This window comes from Sesamum indicum, linkage group LG6 (genome assembly GCF_000512975.1).
Source record: "Sesamum indicum cultivar Zhongzhi No. 13 linkage group LG6, S_indicum_v1.0, whole genome shotgun sequence".
In the NCBI taxonomy this organism is placed as follows: domain Eukaryota; kingdom Viridiplantae; phylum Streptophyta; class Magnoliopsida; order Lamiales; family Pedaliaceae; genus Sesamum; species Sesamum indicum.
Genome location: NC_026150.1, coordinates 8,648,128 through 8,669,972, shown reverse-complemented (window position 1 = coordinate 8,669,972; position 21,845 = coordinate 8,648,128). Strand labels below are relative to the sequence as shown.

Below are 21,845 nucleotides of genomic sequence, written 5' to 3'. Positions count from 1 at the left end.
TGAAATTAACCGCACAAGTAAGGTACTGTCGTTGCTTCGCCATTACAAGGCAGCATCCAACCTATAAATTCTCTCAACTTCATTCGACAATGTCTGCAAGAAAATCAGCAAAAATGGTGGAATCCCTCACTGATCTACCCCCCAACATCCTCATGGAAATCCTCGTAAGGCTTCCTCTGAAGACCCTCTTCCTCAGCAGGTGCGTTTGTAAAACATTCCTCAATTTGACTTCCATCGATCGTCACTTTATCACTTTGCACTCTGCAAATGCTACCCAAATTCTTGCATTCCAATTCGGCGACGACTTCACTCCCTCCAAACTGATCAGCTGGGCGGACCCGGAACTCGATATCGCTCCTGGGTTCATCCAGAATTTCCGATTGAAACCCATATTTGAGGCACCCAGTTTGGGGATGAATTTTGTTCCTTATCGCACTAATTATCGGTATCAAAATAAGTTTGTTCTTGTGAATTCGTGTAAAGGGTTGCTTTACTTTGTAAGAAGGCACGCACAGGATGAGCGCTCTTTTGTGTGTAATCCTGTCACGAATGAGTACTTCATGATGCCTAGTGTTGATCGGGAGACTAGGTTACTTTTTGGGACTAAGAGTATGTGGTTAGGGTATAGCTCGGGTAGTAATCAATACAAGGTGCTGAGGCTTTATAGCCGTATAAATGATGGTCCTTTAGACATGGGAGCTCAGGTGCTTGTGGTTGGGTCTAATTGGTGGAGAAACGTCGAAAACACGCCCGTCGGCCGTGATATCTCGTGGGATGATTGCTCCGCCACCGTAGATGGAGTTCTCTATTGGCTTGACCAGACATGGAAAGACATAGTTTTCTTTGATTTTGAGAGGGAATTGTTTGGGGAAATTGCATTGCCGTCCGAATATGGGGAGGAGCAGCTGAGTAAAATAGAGTTTATGAGCATTGGAGTTCTTGGAGGTTGTCTTTGTTTGAGTTATAATGTTCATAATGCTCCGCATGTGGACATATGGGTCATGAAAAAACGTGGCAATCAAGAGTCTTGGAGCAAAGAATTCATTGTTCATGCAGTGAGGCCCTCAGGTGTGCCCCTTTACGGCTGGTTCAGGCCGCTGCAAGTTCTCAGAAGTGGGGAGATACTAATGCAATGGATTAACTATGATCTGGTTTGCTATAATCCTAGAAACAAGAGTTTGAGATACGTCGGGTTTGATTGGCTGCACAGGAATCCGAGGGCTATTGGTTTTACTCCTAGTTTTGTTTCCCTCAAGGACACTCTGTCTGTTGATAAGGTGATCATGCTGTATGCACGGCCAAGGTATGAGCGTGCCTTAGTAAAGTATATTTCCTTAAATTGGATCGAACTTTAGCTTTAAATTTTTATGTACATCTTATCAGTTATCCAACATATTAAAGAAGTTTGTGGAGGACAGACAAATAAGAAAGAAAACTCATGTTTAGTGCTGTGACTATGACTTTCTGTACTGTGGTAAGAATCACTCATCATAATTGAAATTAAGATGTTTATGTAAAACTCAAACAATTCTGTATGCTAGGTAGCTGTCATATATGGAAAATATCAAATACGTCTCATCCCTCCCTCGTTCTTGTCTGAGTTGTGAAACAAGTGTACTTTATAATTTTGAGCAGCCAAAATTTAAAAGGTCGGGTTCTACGTATGACTAGTCATCTCTCGTCAACCTGTTAACTATGTTTCAGAGCACTAAGATGTCCAATATTGTCACAATGTACATAGAAAATATGAAACAAGAGTCTCTCAGTTTCAAGCCTGAGGCATCTAACAAGGGTTATTGTTGCACTTAAAACGGCACCAAATTGAAGATCACTCTGTCTATGGCATTCAATACCAAAAGAGACGCATTTCAAATTCTATATTTTTTGTCTGAGTCTGTGCTGTTTGATGTAGAGCTGACGAGCGGGAGCCATAAGAAGAGGAGGAAAACCACATGTTGGTTGAAGGTCTTCGGCTGCAAGAATCACTCACCTTTAAGGCAAAGTATTCGGTCTTATTTCTATCTTTTATATATGAAGTTTGATCTTTGTGATTGTAGTATGTAGTATGCTGAACTGTGTCAACTGTGAAGTGTTCGTTGTAGATTGAGACGAGTTAGGGCTCGTTTGCTTAGACGATGGACGTAAGTAAATTGATTGAATAAGGATTGTGATTGAAATATTCTTTGAATATGAATTTGTTTCATGTGATGATGCAATATAGAGAAAAATAAATTCAAACAATATGTTTGCTTGCATCCATAGAAATTTAATTTGCTGGTAAAACGTGAAATTACAAACTTACATCCATTAATTACATGAAATTTTATGCTATAAATCTTTATCTACTCTATCTATTTTCTGTACTTTCTCTGATGTTTTTCCAAATTTTTTATTAGATAAAATTATCCTTCTTGTTATTATATCTTAAATTTTAATTTTATTTTAATAAAAAAATATATTAATATCATATATTGAACTTAGACTTTGTTTTCTAATGAGGATTGGTAAATTCATTGAACTGTATATAAATATATTTCTAGAATTATGAAGTTTTTAATTTATTTGCAATATATAGGATTTAATGTAATTTACCATTGATGATATTAAAAATGAGCAAATTACTTTCATATAGAAAAAATAATAATAATTTATCTTTCTCTGTTTTTTAAAATAGAACAATTTATCTCTTTGTCTAAAGAGATAAATAACTTTTTTAAACAAATATGGTAAGGTATTTTGCTTTTTTTTTTTTCCATAGAAGATAATTTGCTCATTTATAACATCACAAGAGTTGTTTGTATTTTTTTTCTACATATAAATTATATATGCTAGACATATATATAATTGGGAACATATGTAGTGTTACTGAAGTACAAAATAAACTCCATCATATAATTTATGACTAAGCTCTTGTTAAGATAAAATAAAAATTTATTAAGTTTCTTCAACTCAAAATCCGTTATTAATCTAATACAATATATTAAGGCTCTATATCTTTAAAAATTTACTTTTGATAGCTTTTTTGACTCTTGCTCTATTCCCAAAAAGAAAATCAAAAAAGAGAAAAAACAAACAGGTAGGGAAGCTATAATTGTAAACCACGATCGAATCTATGGAAGCATTGGTTTATACATTCCTTTTAGTCTCGACTCTAGGCATAATTTTTTTCGCTATCTTTTTTCGAGAACCGCCTAAAGTTCCAACTAAAAAGGTGAAATGATTTTTTCATTATCTCAATTGAAGTAATGAGCCTACATGGATTGACTAAAGTATCTTTATTTATACTTATATCTTCAATAAATAATTGTTTTTGTAATTCATTTTATTAATATAAATTCAAATTTAATCTTATTTTATTTCATTTAATAAATGAAGTGGTCCGTTAACGAGCCTTAATTACCCAGACATCAAGGGGGGTTGAAATGTTGAGGAAAAAGCATCAAGTTTTCTCCAAGACTCACTCTTCAGAGTGTATAATAATATCTCAGTTTCAGTTGTGGGAACTTTTAACAGATTGTAATCATCCCTGATAGTAATCCCTCTTCATGGAATGATTGTTCCTTGTGAGATGAAGTGTTTGATCTCTTGATAAACTCCAGTTTACATTCATTTGAGAAGAAGATTTCATAATATTTTTTTTTTTTTTTTTGTTAGTATCAGCAAATTCAATAAATTTTAACTAATACAGAAACTTATTTTTTAGACGAAAACAAATCTAATGAATACTATATGTAATTTTCCAAATCACATAGAGTCAACGTGTAACTTCACCAAACTTCAAAAGAAGAGTGCATAATTATCCCTAACGAAAAAGATCATGATTATTTGAACATAATTAGATTCGCCTTGAAAGGATACATCTCAAAAATAGCAAGTGGTACCTCCTCATCCATGGACAATGTTTTGAAAGTCTACAGCCAGATCAGTGCGAGTAAACATGGCGTTAGTAATGGGAATTGTGACAACTAGTTACTTATGCTTCCACCTCCTAAGCAACAACACAAGGTACCTGTTACATTCAGAATCAAAAGTGTGTAATAGAACTACTGTATCAAACTTCAACTGTCTTTCTACGATGGTGGCAAAGGAGGAGGAAAACCACATATCAGCGGTATTGGCCGCCATTAGAGATCAAGCACAAGAACTCCATTTTCTGGGCCGACGCTGCACATTCAAACGACAGCTTTCTATCTATCAGTTGATTCCCGTCTTTTATCTACAACTCAGAAATTGCTGACTACTTCGCCCCATACAAAATTCTTACATCCCAATCCACATGTGTATATATAAATAAATCCAAACATGATCTTCAATTTCAGATTGTTCATCCCACATAACATACCTTCTTTATAGAAGAGTGAGACGACACCCCTCAAGTCCAATCCCAGGCCGTATAAAAACCCGTGGGACGGCGACCCCACCAACACCATCACGACGGAAAAAAAACTTCGTCCCTTGGGGCCCACTACTAATTTTCGGGAGTTTTTGAATGACGCCAGTGACGGCGGCAGAAACCAGATTTCGAAGCATAAAGCCCATCAACCATATTGGTCTCCGTCCATTGGCCCAACAGATCAGCAGCACTCAACACCGTGGCCCATTTTTCGCAATCTACCCAGAAACCACCAGAAGCTGCGCCCGCCTCCCACATTCCAATTCCCACTCCTATTCCAATTATATTATATATCCGTAACATAACCTAGTCAGCGCGCGCACGCACACACGTGTTACATTCTCCATTGTCAGTCACACCATCGGCACCGGTCCCCCCACCAAGTCAATTGCACATAATTCATCTCTTTTCTCATTCTTCATTATTTATCAAGCCTAGGAGGTTCCTCATGATTCTTACTACTCTTAGCATCCGACGGCTCTAATTTAACATCCGTTCCACGCGCCCGCATCGCGTCGTCCTTTCCGTTTTCAGTCCTCTTCAATCTCTTACTACCCCTGATGGAAACTCCAAATATCCTGGGACACATTTCCTCCTCCTCCTCCGCCTTGGCGCCTGCCTCCTCCGCCTTGGACGGCGTTTCCGGCATCAATTCCAACGCTCTCGCCTCCGGCAGCGCCGCTTCGCATTGATTTGTCGCGTAAATCGACATCAGATTGTATATATTGCCGCACAAGCTCCTTAACTGATTCAGCTCCTGCCTCAGCTGCCAATTCTCTCTCCTTAGCCTCTCGTTTTCCTCTAATATTTCTGCGGCTCGCAGCACTGGGGGAGTGGGAGTGGCTGCCGTTGCCGCGGGGGACGAGTTGGATGAGAGAACTTGTTTGTCGCCAGAATTTGCGGGAGATATTTTAATACCCGTACCCGGCGCCACTGCTACCGTTATCGAATGCTCATTGCATTCTATAGCTGTAGTTGCCGCGGCAGCGGCGCCGGCCGAAATTTTTCGGCGTTGGATGTCTCTGAGTAACGACTTCTCGCCTCTTCTAAAACAATCGTTTGCAAACTCCCACCTATCGGGAACTACTTTTCGAAATCCCTGCAAAATCCAATTGCGGAAAAATTTTCTCATAACTTTCAAAATGTCAATTCCACCATAATTAACCTAATATTACCCGTCCAGAAATGATAAAAAGTTATCAAGAACAAATGCAAAAGATTTAAAGGAGGGGGAACAGCTTACGTACGTAGGTGTTGAGTTGACGAACAAAACTGGAGAAATTATTGTGTTTAAAATATTTAGGCAGCAAATCTCTGGCAAACTCCGCTGGCCGCCAAACAATGAAAGTCGTCCCATCTTCATTCCACGAGATGAAATCATCGATGCTGGGATCATCCACTAGCTGATAAGTCTTTGTCAGAAACGGCGTCGGAACTGACCTCTGTGACTCTCCGCCGCAGGCACTACTCCCCCCGCCGCTGCCAGTTGTGCCTTCGCCGCTCATGTCGCACACAGACACAAAATATCAAAATATATGGCCGCTTCTTTGAAACCTAAAACGAACTGAAAATCTCCAAATCTTGACTAACTTGAACAAGCTGGTTATCAAAATACTAGAAATAACCATATTGTGGCTATCTAATAACACTAGCTTATTTAATTCCACCTGATTTTTTTAATTTATTAAAAAATAAATATATTAAATGTGTATCTTATGAGTTTAATTACCTATTCACTGTATACCTAACAAAAATAGAAAATTACAAACATAAACAAACGGACAACGAATGCACTCATAAAAATACTATAATTACTTAAATCAAATAAAAATAAGCTTAAATTAAATTGTGTGAGATCAAACAAGAACTTAACAGGAAAAAGAAAAAGTTAAAAAGCTTGAATTTAATTCGAAATGCGTATGCAGTTTTCAATCGGACGTCACCGAACCACTGAACACAATCGGTCCAATGATACTCAATGAATTACCGGTGTATGCAACAACTAGAATGACAATCATAAGAGAGCAAATCTGCAAATAAAATTTTCTCGTCATTACCTCCGGAAAAAGACAACAAAAAAGCTTCGACGCTTCTGCTTCAAACTCTGAGATCTTAACTACACCTTTCCCAGAGCAGTCGACGGAAACTAACAGTTGAAGAAGCATAAACAGCGGCGACGAAATGTAAAAAGCGCGGTCGCAGTGGTGGAGTCGGAGGTGGAGGTTGTGGCGGTTACGGTGGCGGTGATGTTGTCGTTTCCAGAAACTTCTTCAGAAATATTAGGAAAAAGGGCAAACGGGATGAATAATCATAGAGAGGGAGAATTCGAGAAGGGAAAACGGGTCGGGTGGCCCCACGTAAAGTATCGGGGGGCGTATGAGAAGGCGCCAGAAGATCTTTTTCCCCAGAGTTTCTCTAGCTTTTCTTTCTACAGAAGTTATTCGGTGTAGCATGTTTGGCGTGGGTGATGTACAACTTGTGCTGTAGAAGTTTTGTACGCGCGGACTAGGAAGGGTTGACTGGGAAAACAGATGCGAGGGTACAATTTCATTAAGCGCCAGACGAATTGAGAGGAAGAGAGGGAGCGGCGAGGCGATTATGTTCTCTCCTTGTTTGAGGTGTCCGAAGGACTACGGGAGTCTAATATGGGGGTTGGATAAGGATGTTGATGTACGGGACTAGACTACTAGAAAAGATGAAAGTGGGTCCCAAAACCATAATTTATTGGTTGATTGAATTTTTGTTGTGATTTTATTTGTAATTTTTTGAATTCGTTTTACATATACATGTCATGAATCTTCAATTGGTTTTGTAATTGTGTGGCACAACACTTAGGGTTGTGTTTTCATTTTTCATTTTCAGTTTTAAATAATTGTATTTGTGTAAAAATATTTTATGAATTTTTATGTGAAAATTGAAAATATGTTTGGATTAGTTATTTTCAAATATAGGTATATAGGTGTGACAATTAAAAATATAGATATATGTATTTTTTATGTGACAGAAATTAGTTATGAGGGTTGATCAAAATGGTTGGGAGAGAGAGCAATTTTTTTTTATTTAAAATAAGAAAAGACATGCTGACAAGATAAGACAAGTATAACCAACTCATGTGACATATAATTTCAAAAAATTCAAGATTAAAGTAGGAATGCATTCTCAATGAAAATGGCTTGACCAAACAAAATCCCAACTACCTAATAGTAAAAAGTGAAAATAATCTCATTAAAAATACAACCAAACGAGCTCTTAATCTTAATTGCAATTCCAATTATCAAATAATGAACTTTTTAAACAATAACTCAGACAGTATTACTCTAACATCTCATAATATTAATTATATATGTATCAATATAGATTAAGATGTCTATAGTATATAGTTGAAAATTAATTAATTTTAATATTATTCGGTTGCAATAGAAATTACAATATACAATAACTCTAAATATTATAATTATTGGACAGAAATTATAGACTTACATCAAACTTCAGGGAAGGGCGATGTAATTAACCTAATTATAAATGGTATGAGGGATAATTTTGTCCAAACAATCAATTTACTGGAGTGAAAGTTAGCTCAAAATAATTTAACGGGACAAAGTGTATTTAACCCTAAAATACTATACCTCTGGCTTCAATTCACAACAAATCTGGTACCTTATTTTGAGTTACCTAAAAGTTTAGGGGGCTCAGTGCAAATTATTCATCCATCTAAAATCTTTTCAGGTTTTCATTTAAACTACGGACAGGATTTGTTCAGATAATCTGTTCTGCCTCCATTCTATCATCATCTCCTAAAGGTCTCTCTCTCTCACACACACACAGAAACACACACACAGAACACAGTGGCACACGCACTCTAAAGACTTGTTTTTGCTTTAGGAACACACATATGCGCTATTTCAGTTTTTATGATAACTGCATCTTGAATTGTAGCTGTTTGATAGAATGCCTGAGTGGTAAGTGGAAGTAGGCATCCCCTAATCTAAATTACTTAGCTCTACGAGTGAATGGTCTGACTGGATTCTTTTCCAATCAATCTTGTATGTTCTTCGTATAAGTCTGCATTTCTATGTGTACTGTGCTTATTCCTTTCTTGATTTCAGAAGAAGCCCAGAAATTGATTCCACGCAGATGATGCTGCAGAATTGAGTGTGCAATTTGATTTGCAATTTCAACAACTTCTTTCACTTTTCAAGCCGACCAGTGGCAGTGAAGTGAACGGAGTTGATTACTTTGTCGCTCATTGAATCGTCAGGACGCAAAATGCCTGCTTTTGCTGCAACCAGGGTGCTGCTTCTTGTAGGTGATACTTTATCATCACGAAAATTTTGTGGATTTTCGCGTGTAGTTCCATTATACAGCAGCGTGCGGTTTTTTGGTCGGGCTAATGAGAGTGAGACTCTCACTCTCGCAAGTCTTGGTTTCAAGAGTGAAATTGAGTCGACTCGGGGAAATGACAAAAACAAACTTAAGCATGGGACTTCCACCGTAGAGGTCCCTAAAAGAAGAGAAAAGAAAATTAGCCCTAAAGAAACTAGTGCATTTAAAAAGAAAGAGAGAGTTGATATAGAGGCATTGGCCCCATTTGCTGCGAAATCTTTCTCCGAGCTTGGCCTTCCTCCCTTGTTAGTTGAAAGGTTAGAGGAGGAAGGCTATAAAGTTCCAACAGATGTTCAGGCTGCAGCAATTCCCACTATTCTTAAGGATCATGATGTTGTCATTCAGTCCTACACAGGTTCAGGAAAAACGCTAGCATATCTTCTTCCTATTCTCTCTGAAATTGGGCCACTCAAGAAGAATGATGAACCTAGGAACAAGATGGATGTAGAAGCAGTGGTTGTGGCCCCATCAAGGGAGCTTGGGATGCAGATTGTGAGGGAAGTTGAAAAGCTACTTGGACCTGCAGATAAGAGATTGGTGCAACAACTTGTTGGAGGTGCGAACAAGTCAAGGCAGGAAGAGGCACTTAAAAAGAACAAGCCGGTAATCGTCGTGGGCACACCTGGACGGATTGCCGAAATCAGTGCAGCAGGGAAGCTTCATACGCATAGCTGTCGGTATTTGGTTTTAGATGAGGTTGATGAACTCCTTGCATTTAATTTTAGGGAGGATATGCATCGCATTCTGGAGCATGTTGGTAGGAGATCTGGTGCAAGTAAAAATATAATGAATGGTTCTAAAGCTAGGCGAACTGAACGTCAGACTATAATGGTTTCTGCAACAGTTCCATTTTCAGTTATTCGAGCGGCTAGGAGTTGGGGTTCTGATCCACTTCTTGTCCAAGCCAAAAGCGTTGTCCCACTTGAATCTGTCACTGCTCCTGATCCTACTAGGCTGTCAGAAACACCATCTCATTCCGATTCCGGTTCAAACTTGCAGAATCAAGCCCCAGTTCAGAGCCTACCACCTTCTCTGACACACTATTACTCTGTTACAAGGATACAACACAAGGTGGACATGTTGAGAAGATGCATACATGCACTTGATGCAAAATGTGTCATTGCTTTCATGAACCAAACCAGACAGCTAAAAGATGCCGTCTTCAAGTTAGAGGCTCGTGGAATGAAAGCAGCAGAGCTACATGGGGATCTTGGCAAGCTTGCAAGATCAACCATCTTAAAAAGGTTCAGGAATGGGGATGTGAGGGTGTTATTGACCAATGAACTTTCTGCTAGAGGATTAGATATACCAGAATGTGATCTTGTAGTTAATCTGGGCTTGCCTACTGACTCAGTCCATTATGCACACCGAGCTGGACGAACAGGGCGGCTTGGCAGAAAAGGCTCTGTGGTCACCATCTGCGAGGAGCCAGAAGTCTTTGTTGTGAAGAAGATGCAGAAGCAGCTTGGGGTTGCTATCCAGTCTTGCGAGTTTGCAGAGGGAAAACTTGTTGTTAATGAAGACAAAAAACTGTAAAAGTTACTCGGTAGTTGAGTTCTTTATTTTATGATAATCTTGTGATGAGGAGAACTTTTGAGCTTTCTTCTTCTTAGCTAGTCCTACTGTTTTTGAGTTTGATTATATAATTTCCTATTAACAGTATTTTAGATACTTTCACTAGATTGTTTGCACATAGATTAGACTATTTAGCAGCTCAAGTGAGTTTGAGGTCAACGCTCACACACTGGGCTTGAGAATTTTGCATACCAAGCCTAACACTAGACAAAGTGCACAAATGTTAAGCTGAACTTAAGTTTGAGTGTAAGCGAAAAAGGTAGGTGGTAAGCCATTTTTAAGTAGATTAAGGGCTCATACCACACACAATTAATACCATAAAATAGAAAACGGGCATGACGTAAAACTTATATTTAGTATCATAACAAGGTCAAAATCTTGGAAAAAATTTGTATACAGTTGGAGCTAGTTTTATCACATGATTATCAAGAACGTATTTCTCATATTCTCTACTAGAGCAGTACACAATGGAGCAACAGTCCCTATTGGAAATTCTTTAAATGATGAGATAACAACATCAAGCAATGAATTTATTCTGTTTTATTGCACGTTAGTGAAAATGTTCTGAGTTATGGTTCCCCTTTTATATGAATATGTCCTTTATGTAGCAATCCTTATTATATACAATATGCTTAATGGAGCCAGAATCCTGAGATTCTGGGATGATGATACATATTCTGATTATATAAGAAGACAAATAAGATTCAAAAAGGGGGCAACATTATCAATTCTAGGTTGTTATAACCCCCATCTAAACTTTGTTCCTGACTTTGCAATGACTTGTTGCAACATAGTTAGGATGGATGCTACTTGAGACTTGAACTAGGTAGAAGGAATCATTTCTAACATATATGACTTTGATCATTTCCAGGGGGAAAGAAACCTTTTACTCAATGTCCTACCTTTGTTCCAATTTGTGGTTAACCATACATGGAATGTTAGCAGACTGTTTGTGCTTGATGAGTGGTATCACCACATGATCCTCTTACATAATCTGTAGCCAGACAGTACTCCACTAGCTGCAATAACCAGGAATGAAGCAAAAGACATGCATACAGAAACCGTAGCTGCCTTCCTGAGTGAAGTTCCATTGTACATGTGTTGGATAACTGGTACAGCTACAGAAGAGGCTGAGACAACCAGGTATCCTGTCAACTGTTGCACGTTGGACATTAAGATAACTTGAAAATTTCTGGAACAAGTAACAGAGAGAACAATCGACATATCTTCTCCGTCTCAGAAATAGAAGGTTAGTTGTAGGGTGTCTCCAAAATGAGCGAGTCAATCTAGCTTCATGCTATATGAATATATTTCTTTTTTCAAGACATGAAACTTGTTCAAACTCTTTTATGCAAAGTTGAGTCCTGATTTGGAAACTAAAATGAGCTTCAAGCCACCCTGATTTTATTTATTTTTTTAGTTTTGATAATTGTTTATATAAAGTTAACTTACCAATAAAATATTAACAATCTCAAAGTATTTTAAGATAGTTAAAAATCAAAATACTACTATACTAAAATAAAAAATTGTTGAACTGAATTTCCCCTCAGAACACCAATTTTCTGCATAAGTAAATTGATGAATAAGATTTGCTCAACTTTAAATATGATGAATTTACATACTTGATACATAAATATACAATATATTAATTTTCCAAGACAGCCCAGAGCCAATTCAAGCCCTAACATTCAGACAAGAACTATATAAAGTCTTAATTAAAAATTTCACTCTTAACCAGCTTCGGTTCATTGACTGTCCTAGATATATAAATAAACGAAAGAACTACACTGATCCAAGTAGAATTACCTGGTAAAAAATGAAGCTGATGTAGTCGGATACCATGTCTGAAACGAAAATACCTCTATGTGCAACGTCACAAATACCTTTGAACGACTGATAGGCTGCATAAAGAAATCCCCAGATGTTCACAGTGAAGCAGTACCTGTAAACAGTTTGTGTTAAAAGACTAATATCCCTTATGGGATCTTCAAGCTATTTTCTCTCTTTTGGTTCTTACACTAACTCAGGGTAATCACAGAAGCTGTTGGAGTGCTTTTTGAACTTGGCGGTAGCTGGTGATATTGCAGCCAGTTGGAGGGCAGCGGCAAAGGAGAGAACGAGCGCCAGAAACCGGAGGGAGAGGTTGGCTGTCTGAGTTGGAGGCTGAGAGCTCCATCTTGTGGAAGCAGCTGAAAATGAGGATGGTGACGGCGTTGGCAGAGGTGGCCGTGGCTGTGGAGATGAATAGGCTGCAGCTGGTGAAACACTAGTTCTTGACATTGACCTCTCAGGCTGTAAGTGCAACATCTTCTGTCTTGTTTCATGTTCTTTCCTTTCTTCTTTTGCAAGGTTGTGTAGGTGAACTATCAGATTAGTTATCCAACAATTTGGTCAACAGTCTACATATTTTAAAAAGAAAGATGTCTCGTTTTTATTCAAGTTTGGTGTCTCAAGTGATTTGGCCATTGTAATAAGTTATAACTGAAAGGATTTTGGTAAGGTGACCTTATTATAGATAACTCTTTGTTTTGTTCTGTAGTGCCCAACTGCTGCTGAAATTTAAGATCATATTAGATAGGAAAGAAGAAAGTTGAGTGAATGTCTGCAGGAGGTGCCAACTGTTTCTCCAGTTGGATTACTTAAAATATTACAGTTGCAATAATTGATTAGGAAACAGTGAGATTTGCAGCTGCTACAATGTCGTTGTCTAGGCAAAATCAAGAAAAGTGCGCTACAAGAAAAACATCATGTTCAGCATTGCACGCTTCATAGAAAAACGTCTCGTTCATTATGAAATGAAACTATATTGCCCTGAATCACTTACAGAGATGCAAATGTAACTCAACATCAGGAGTACAACTCCAAATTGGCCAAATATAGGACTGTTAGAACATATTACCAAGATAAACACAAGATGTCAGAAAATTAGGATGCTTCATTTCTTGCGACACCCTGAACCACAATTTGCAATCCAAGAATGTTTTGCTTGCCTCTGGTTTTGACTTCGTGCTTATCAGCTAGTTTTTCTGGTCCTGCCGAATGTTCACTAACAGGCATATAACCTATTATAGAGCAACAAATATGTGGTATCCTTCAAATAAATCCAAATTCCCACATACTTTGTCATAATGACTGGAGATGTTCTTATTATTCTCTATTCACAAGAAGGCAAATAGTGATTAAAGCACCTCCTGGAACCTTAATATCCAGGAATTATTAGAGAACAACTAGCATTTGACACTTGAAAGTTGGGAGCTTTTTATGCTCAACGTTTCCTTTCATATAAAAGACCAGCGATGGAGGGGTCAACAAGTATGACTAAAGGCAAGACATGTTGTATGATTCTGTTCCTGCGCCACTAGAATACCAGTTGTTCGCAGATGTATCCAGACCTTCATTATTCTCTCACCTTTTGTATTAATTTGGAGGTCGCAGCCCTGTTGTTAGACAAAAAGCTTGAGGAAATTAGTTTTGTGTGAAAGCTACCAAGGAACAAACTTCTTGATGCACGCAATAACACAATAACACCCGACATGCAAAGATATCAGTGATACTACTCCACTATCAACTAGTGGCTTTAAGGATGCGTAAAAGGGTGAAAAAAAATTATCACACTACCAAAGATCTTCGAATTCAGGATATGATCCACAAAACCTTAGTCAGAATAAGATTGTACATCCGTGAAGTGTAAAATATATATTGTTTATTTCCTATTTCAGAATACATAGTTGGATATTTACAATGTCTTGAGGGCATGAAACACAATAAGAATGTCAAATGTATTAAGTGTGAGAATGACTTCTGAAATAATCACCCATGTACGAGGCAATCAACAAAATATAGCTATTCAACCAGCAGTGATGATATAAGAGCATAAATGCATCATTTTTTGGATAAAATATAAAAAAATTTATACATGTACCTTTATTTATTGCACATACATCAGCTGGTCTTTCTGCTGTATAATGATAGTATGTATTGAACCTAACAAAAATGACAGGAACCAAGCACAGAGCTGGGAACGGTCAGTTCCTGGGAAAGCGAACAAACACAACTTTATAAAGGTGTGTGAATGATAGCAGACAAACAAACAAGAACAATGGATATTCATCTAAATATACATCACAGGTCAAGCATTAAATGCCTCAATTGAAAGCTATACAACATGTGGAAGGAGCTGAGTCATGCAACGGGCACACATCAGCAACATAATGCGAAGAATTTCTAGGCAAACAATCAAATATTAGAAGTCTCCTTACATTTTTGCTATATGCCAAGAAGGAAAGATAAAAGTTTTGCCTAGAACATGAAGATAGGAATGCATATATGTGTGCCTTTTCAGCACCAGTAAGCAGGCTCTAATCAGTCATTCGAAAGCCAGGTAAGCATGATAAAATCTTTGAGGAGCATATTTAACCTAATATCAATTTCAAATTTAATTCATAGCAAATTATTCACAGGCCAACTATGATTATGAAAATGATAGCAACGCCTGATCAGAGCAAAAAAGCTAAAGCCAAAATATCATGAAAGTTTCAACTGAATATTGAACTCACTCACTGAATCAAATCATGGAGTCAACATCAATTTGGCATCAAATTTAAGCTCTGATGACGGAGTTGTAGACCCAGGAGTACAACGTCTAGCAGTGGTTGAATCCCATTCCAAATCAAATGCATATTCCAGGCGTCTCTCCAAAGCTTGTCCACTAACTGATGTCCCAGATGTGGAATCTTTACAATGCAAGCAACCTTTTTCGCTTACCAAGTTTGAGCCATTAGCCCCTTTATTAGTAGAAGCACATGAGATAAAACACATCGAATTGCTGAGACTACCAGAGTAACTTCCACTTGCCGGTTCTGTAATAGTTTTTCTTCTTATGATTGAAGGAGTATTTCTGTAACTCATAGCTGAATTCTTCAGCAAAGATTCTGGACTACCATCATTACTAGAGAGGCTCAGAGACAGGTTACCTGGATATGAATGAAAAAGCTCGAGGCCAGTACGCTCAATGTCTTTGCCTATGCCGGTACTCCGGCTAGAATTCGGAGCATCTAAATCAGTCAACTGCGGTGGCTCATAACACAAGAAGCCACAACCTTTCTGATCCACCAAAGGAGGGGTTTTGCAGACTCTGCTTCTTTTTTCAGCCTTTTGACTCTCATCACTAGATCCACATAATGACAAACTTAAAAAGGTATCAACAGGAGAACAATCAGATCTGTCGTCTGTGACACATGGACTATACCTAGGCCTTTTAGGAGAGTCAAACATTCTTGCACATATAATTGGACGAACATCAGGATCGGCATGGTCTTTCCTAGTATGATAGTGTGCATCCATGGTATAATTCAATGAGTCAGTTGACAGAGGGTTCACTGAACTTGTTTTATCGGCATTGGCAGTGAGTAGTTCCCCAGAACTATCACTTGTAATGCTAGAAAATTGACCGAACTGATCCCCATCCAGGGGTTCTATAAGATTTCTCTCTCCTTCAGGAGACCTGCATATTTTAAGGGAAGCAGGTTTTGTCTCTGAACCATCACCCGGGAAATTAGCATTTCCAAGGACCAAGTTTGTTGAACAGGCACCATCAGTTTTCTCTGGAGCCGGTTTCTGCCCAAAGTTCCTGGTTTCACCAAGAGTATCGGTGATTCTACAGCTGGTGCCCTGTTTTTCTTCATCATTGCACGTATCTGGAGATGTACTTCCTTGCACTTTCAGGGCAGAGAAACGAGGCAAGTTTAAATCAGGCCTCTTCTTTACTGAGCAATTCCAGTGATTTTTTATAGCATTGTCAGTCCTACAGATGAGACATACTTAATTAGGAAACCAATGACGGTAAGTAATAAAAGCTATTGCAGATTAAATAATCAAGAGAAAACCTTAATATAGGCCAAACACACACAAACATGATCATAATCACAAGGACAGGAACTCTGTGTTTAAAATTGCTTAGGGAAATTAAAACCAAAACGAAATGCAGAAAACTAGAACATTTCAAAAGCAAATATTGCCTCAATAAACTATGAGAAATTTACACGTAAGCTCACATAGTTCAATGGACAAGTGTATTATGATAGTTTCAATTTGGAGATTCAGAAAACCTACCCCTCAAAGAAACCCCATCAGTACACTAAAGGTGAAACGCAACTTCTTGGTTACTTCAATATATCTTGAAGAAATATGACATGTATCGTAGAGAATCACCAAACAGAATGTTTACCATGCATTTACAACAATCAAATAAAAGCACAAAAAGAAGAAAAGGTTTACCAGCACCATCCAAGTAAACACCAATCTTGCTAATAAACATGCTAGAAATGCTCCAGCAGTACTTCTATGGAAATAAACTATAATAGATACCTTCCAGGTAGAAACCTTGCAATTTCTGCCCATTTATTACCAAGCACTTGATGGTAGTGAGCTAGAATTGCTTCCTCCTCTTCAGTCCATGCATCTTTTTTTATTGCTGGATCAAGATGATTATGCCACCTGCACGATCATATAGAGCAGATCTTAAAACGGAGAGAAGATTACACATCATAAGTATTAGCACATGAACTGCAGATGTACTACGTAACTTGCAACAAAGCCAATTTAAATGACCATAACAAGCACTTTTAACTGCAGACGAGTATTACCTACTCCCTGTTCTTCAAAAAGGAAATATATATAGCAAATTTAACCTCAAACACCATTATTCGCAATAAAAAAAAAAAAAAAAGGATTTATGATCTTGGCAGAAATGGGGATGTCAAAGAATCATAGGAAAGTCATTCTCATATATAGATTATTTGTCTTTTATAACACATGATCAATAACTTTCAACATGATGATTCCATGTAAGTTTATTCAATTGGGGAAACGAAATCCACAGAACTTGCATTCTGCATTTCTTTTGAGATGAAGCAATATGCTAACTGCAGTACAAGTTGAGAAATCATCTCACGGCATGGTAACATCTATTCAACAACTGATAAGAGATTAACTTTAGTGTTTCTCAGGATCTCAGAAGAGCCAAATCTTCGATAACTTGCTCTCTCCTGTATAAAACATTTTAACATTTTAAACTACTAATTTATAAAGCATAGAAAACCAGCACCTTTCTTGTCAGTGGTTGCCAATGCAACCTGGTAAACTGTGAGCAAGCATCTAAAAGGACATACTTGCAGGCTAATTATACAAATCTTTGTGTAGTTTCTCACTTTACCAAAGTAAACTGATTACAACATTTTATCTTTTATTAATAAAATGCATATTACTCACCTTTCCCGGCACTGTTTTCCGATGCGACCAGGTAAATACTTTGCAATAGTGGACCATTTCTTACTGCCATACTTCCCAACTAACTCGATAATACAATCATCCTCCTAGTGTTTCAGACAAGAAAAAGTACAAATATTGAGTATCAATTATTACAGTCATCACACACACTATTTAACCTTTTATCGCGGTTATGCAGCAATGAGAGCAATGAATAGAACTATTCTATACCTCCTTCGTCCAAGGGCTTTTGACCAGGGCTGGATTAAGGACCTTTTGCCAACGATGCAAGCACTGAACGTCTGTCCTTCCGGACATGCATTCGGCTGGGGAAGAGAAAAGGTCAACCAGTCAACAAAACCAAGTTGGGAGCAACAACTGAAGAACACCATATCATAAATAGAAATTTCTACCATATGATATATGAACTGACTATGATATGATGAGAGAGATCAAATTAACGCTGTTTGAAGCTAAGAGGCTAATTTTGACGCTCATGCAGATTACAGAGCATCATACTGATACGAACCAACTGCTTACGATCTTTTTACACTGGATTTTGTTCTTTCATCCATCAGGGTTGTTAAGACACCAGAAGTAAAACAATGCCCGTGTTATTAGACACGTTCATCAAGGGCTTCTATAACCAAATAGTTCTCTACAGCTTAAGGGGCGGAGGAACAATGCAAACTACATTAAGAGTTCATTGAAAACCAACAGGGAAGAAAAACGTTTAAGCACTAAGAGTTGAACTTAAAGCAACCTGATTCCATGAATTATAAAGCAAGACCATCAAGGAACAGAAATATGTTTATGAAAGTTACAGCAAAAAAGAACTGGTCGAAGAAATGACATGCAAAGGGCAGCCACCAATAAGAAAATGCAAACTCACCTATTTTTTTCCAGTTCCTACCATTGAACCTTTGCACTACTTCAGTGAGCAGCTTATCCTGCCAAAACATTGAATACCTCTAAATCAATAATATAGTCTCTCTGTGTAACACCAACACATCAAGATTTACTCAAACCAGATTTCAAGTTGTGTCCCACACATTACTTTCCTCGTTGCATTTAAAACTCTCCCTTTGTAATAAATCCACTTTCAGCCTCAACAATAATAGCAAAGGGTCCGCAGAATTATCCAAAATGGTAGATCATACACACGGCGCTTAAGAAACAAAAAAAATGCCTAATCCAATAAAGCTTCAAGGGTCAATGTCAGCATTGTATATCCAGCAAAACCAATGGTAACATTTCTAATCCAGAAAATCTAGATGTTCAAAGAATTTGAAGATTTTATAAATGGTTTCAGAACAATCATCAAATTCAGCCACAGTCAAATTTTGTAATCTAGACATGTACCTCTTCATTTGTCCAGCCTGCTTGGGAGGAACGTCTGGCCGGACCAGAACGTCTGTAAACACTGAATCTACATGTGAAGAAGAAAAGGAAAGCAAAGAGATTGAAATTTTTTAAAATATTCCAGTAAAGACCTAGAACCATATCTTTTTAAGAATAACTAATCCAAATCCAGTGATATCCTTAAGTTCAATTTTAAGCTCTGATAGTTTTAGTACGAAACATAAGATCGATCGAACTTCATATGCATACCCAGAATCAGAGGAAGATATTGGAGTAATGGTATCACAACTGCTCTCAGAAAATGAAGATGAAGCCAATCGGACTTCTTTTGTTGACTCTGGTGTACATGCTTCCTTCTTGACTTGGACCATGACTCCCACCCCAATGCACACACCAATCTTTGACATAAACCAAATTTTATCATAAGATACTTCTCATGGTGATCTATCCTAATCTTCAGTAAGAAATGCGGGTACATTCATAATAATATTCACATAAGTTAAAGTAAATCAAGCAAATTAACCACAAAATCAAATCCACGGGCTATCACAAAAAATCAATCAGATATATGCAAAAATTTCACATTTCTGACTCCTGAGCCTATTAAAAAAACCGATCCAAATAATAAACCATTCAATAATGCTGAAATCCTTTTTTCTATGTCAAAAAAACAAATTAGACACATAAAACTAAATCGAAGCAAATTAGAGAATTAATAACTAAATCACGCTTGCACATTCACAAGCAAGCAGAAAGATAAAATGGAAGAATGCACAGGTGAAACTACACAAAATTGCAAAAACAAAGCAGAAAACTAATCAATCAAACTAACCAAAAATTTTGAACTTTTACAAAAATAACTAATCAAACTTAACATCTGAACTTACGGGTTTCAGTCACTCCAGCGTCAAAAAATTACGATTGCACATAAAATGTCGACGAAAGACTGCATCTTTATAAAACAAAACAGAATCCCTCGTTTCAAATTCCCAAAATCTTCAAAATCAGATCACCAAAATGCACATCCTCGAATCCACACACTCCACCGACCACTCAAACAAAAACGAAGCGGCATTCCGTTCCACGAATTCAATGAAACCAAGACTCGAAAACACAGAAACAAGCAAATGATAAAACAACACACTAGGAGAAGAGGTCATTCACCTAGCTCCCATCAGCCACTTCAATCCATCCTCTGTTGATCTGGAACCGTCAATCAAAACGTACAACCAACATCAAATATACAATTAAACAAAAAAAAAAAAAAACAAAGCAAATGAAAATGAAATGCAGGTACAGATTAAGGCAGGTCGGTCGGTGGAGAGAATAACCGAGCAGTAGAACTTAGGGTTTAATGAAAAGAAACGGTGACGAGAGAGAAGGAAGAGTTAAAAGAGTGACACGAAGTAGCGGGAAACACCAAAGATTGAACATACAGCTAAGAGAGAGAAAATTAAAAATGAAAATCCGTAACGGGTCTCATTGGATATTTAAAGCCCTAATTAATATTCATATCTGGATTTTATTTTTCTAATTAAAAATGGCAAATTATTATTAGTATTTTGCACCCATAGTTTTATAGTTTGGACTAGTGCTGACACAATCACTATTATTTGTAATATTGTTAAGATATAATTAATATTAAATAATTTTCATCGCCAATTATTTAAAATTTTATATATGGTGGTCGTTTAACGTGGTATCAGAATCATATCAAACGAGATGTATTAGGTTGGGATTTCATTACCACACTTACGAGAAAAAAGTTTCATAAAATTTTACGTGTATGGCTTTTGCACATGATGATGGCGTGTTAATATATCAATATTAAATAGGATAAATTACGTCGAGTTCCCATGGGATTTGATATATTACAAATAACTCCTCATTATTTGAGAAATTATGTTACCCTTGATGTAGCGTATGTTCAACAATTAGCTTCATTTTATTCAAATTTCAATAAATTAACTAATTGAAGTTTGAATATTTTGAAAAATAGTTTAAGTTTTGCATTATACCAATAATTTGGTAATGAACTATTTATAATTTTTGAACTTAAGTCGACTTAATTTAAAAAATAAAAATTATAAATTATATTTTTCAAGAATAAAATTATAAGTGCATATTTTAAGCAGATGCAAACATCCTCAATATTAAGTTTGAAAGCTTGATGAAAAATATTTTTAGGGTAAATTACAACAATCTCCCATGAGATTTAACATAATTACGAATACTCCTTCGTTGTTTGAAAATTTACAAATACCCTTGATTTTAATGGTCGTCCAACAATTAGCATAATCCGTTAGGTTTTTAAAATTTTACCATCCATCCCATTCGTTTTTTTATAAGTTTTTAATTTTTCCAAAAAAAAATTAAAAAAATACAATAAGGGCAAAGTTGATAATTTCATACTTTCATCCAATGATTACATAATTTCATCAAATGTTAGGGGTAATTTGTAATTTTTCAAACAATAAAAAGGTATTCATAATTATGTCAAATCTCAAAATAAGTCGCTGTAATTTACCCATAATTTTAAAAAAAAAATGGTAATATACTAATAATGCCTCATTTTTTTCAGATGGACTCAAATTGACATAGAAGACTTGGGGAAGCATGCAATTCATGCTGTGGAGGTGAAAAAATGAGATTGTATTTCCAACAATGAATAATCTATATTGATACATTCTCTAGAGCAAAAATTTACAAATTACCGTATAAAATAAATTATGTCGATATCCTCTTAAAGGATGTACTTATAATTTTACAAAAAATAGAGAACGTATAACTGTACCTTATCTCAAGAGTTTTTTATGTAATTTACCCCAATAATAAAACGCGACTTTGCACACAATGATATATTAGT

The 21,845-nt window shown here is 36.9% G+C and overlaps 5 protein-coding genes across 15 annotated transcripts; 2 read left to right on the top strand and 3 right to left on the bottom strand.

The window, feature by feature from the left end:
* Positions 24-2,232, top strand: LOC105164130 (F-box/kelch-repeat protein At3g06240-like). Its single transcript, XM_011082708.2, has 2 exons — positions 24-1,303; positions 1,913-2,232. Exons 1-2 carry the CDS (start codon positions 90-92, stop codon positions 1,932-1,934), a joined length of 1,236 nt encoding a protein of 411 aa, XP_011081010.1. The 5' UTR covers positions 24-89; the 3' UTR covers positions 1,935-2,232.
* Positions 3,940-7,029, bottom strand: LOC105164129 (heat stress transcription factor B-2b). Its single transcript, XM_011082707.2, has 3 exons — positions 6,451-7,029; positions 5,641-5,957; positions 3,940-5,492 (listed from the first exon to the last, which is right to left on the bottom strand). Exons 2-3 carry the CDS (start codon positions 5,896-5,898, stop codon positions 4,815-4,817), a joined length of 936 nt encoding a protein of 311 aa, XP_011081009.1. The 5' UTR covers positions 5,899-5,957; positions 6,451-7,029; the 3' UTR covers positions 3,940-4,814.
* Positions 8,115-10,453, top strand: LOC105164127 (DEAD-box ATP-dependent RNA helicase 47A). 4 transcript variants are annotated; one of them, XM_011082703.2, is made up of 2 exons: positions 8,115-8,193; positions 8,500-10,453. In XM_011082703.2, exon 2 carries the CDS (start codon positions 8,660-8,662, stop codon positions 10,310-10,312), a length of 1,653 nt encoding a protein of 550 aa, XP_011081005.1. In that variant the 5' UTR covers positions 8,115-8,193; positions 8,500-8,659; the 3' UTR covers positions 10,313-10,453. The 4 variants fall into 4 exon arrangements, with proteins under 4 accessions (XP_011081005.1, XP_011081007.1, XP_011081006.1 ...); XM_011082705.2 differs by having other exon boundaries at positions 8,142-8,193; positions 8,503-10,453; XM_011082704.2 differs by having other exon boundaries at positions 8,145-8,352; positions 8,503-10,453.
* On the bottom strand, positions 10,888-12,872 carry LOC105164126 (CASP-like protein 4A4). Of its 2 annotated transcripts, none has more exons than XM_011082701.2 (3): positions 12,369-12,871; positions 12,158-12,293; positions 10,888-11,506 (listed from the first exon to the last, which is right to left on the bottom strand). In XM_011082701.2, exons 1-3 carry the CDS (start codon positions 12,656-12,658, stop codon positions 11,321-11,323), a joined length of 612 nt encoding a protein of 203 aa, XP_011081003.1. In that variant the 5' UTR covers positions 12,659-12,871; the 3' UTR covers positions 10,888-11,320. The 2 variants fall into 2 exon arrangements, with proteins under 2 accessions (XP_011081003.1, XP_020550694.1); XM_020695035.1 differs by having other exon boundaries at positions 11,324-11,481; positions 12,369-12,872.
* LOC105164125 lies at positions 13,088-20,411 on the bottom strand. Of its 7 annotated transcripts, none has more exons than XR_847993.2 (11): positions 20,277-20,411; positions 20,144-20,182; positions 19,229-19,377; positions 18,980-19,046; positions 18,510-18,567; positions 17,849-17,943; positions 17,621-17,724; positions 16,718-16,846; positions 14,908-16,154; positions 14,274-14,383; positions 13,088-13,788 (listed from the first exon to the last, which is right to left on the bottom strand). XR_847993.2 is itself a non-coding variant. In XM_020695034.1 (10 exons), exons 3-9 carry the CDS (start codon positions 19,348-19,350, stop codon positions 14,921-14,923), a joined length of 1,809 nt encoding a protein of 602 aa, XP_020550693.1. In that variant the 5' UTR covers positions 19,351-19,377; positions 20,144-20,182; positions 20,277-20,411; the 3' UTR covers positions 13,088-13,788; positions 14,912-14,920. The 7 variants fall into 7 exon arrangements, 1 of the variants encoding a protein (XP_020550693.1); XR_847994.2 differs by having other exon boundaries at positions 14,274-14,335; XR_847992.2 differs by having other exon boundaries at positions 14,912-16,154.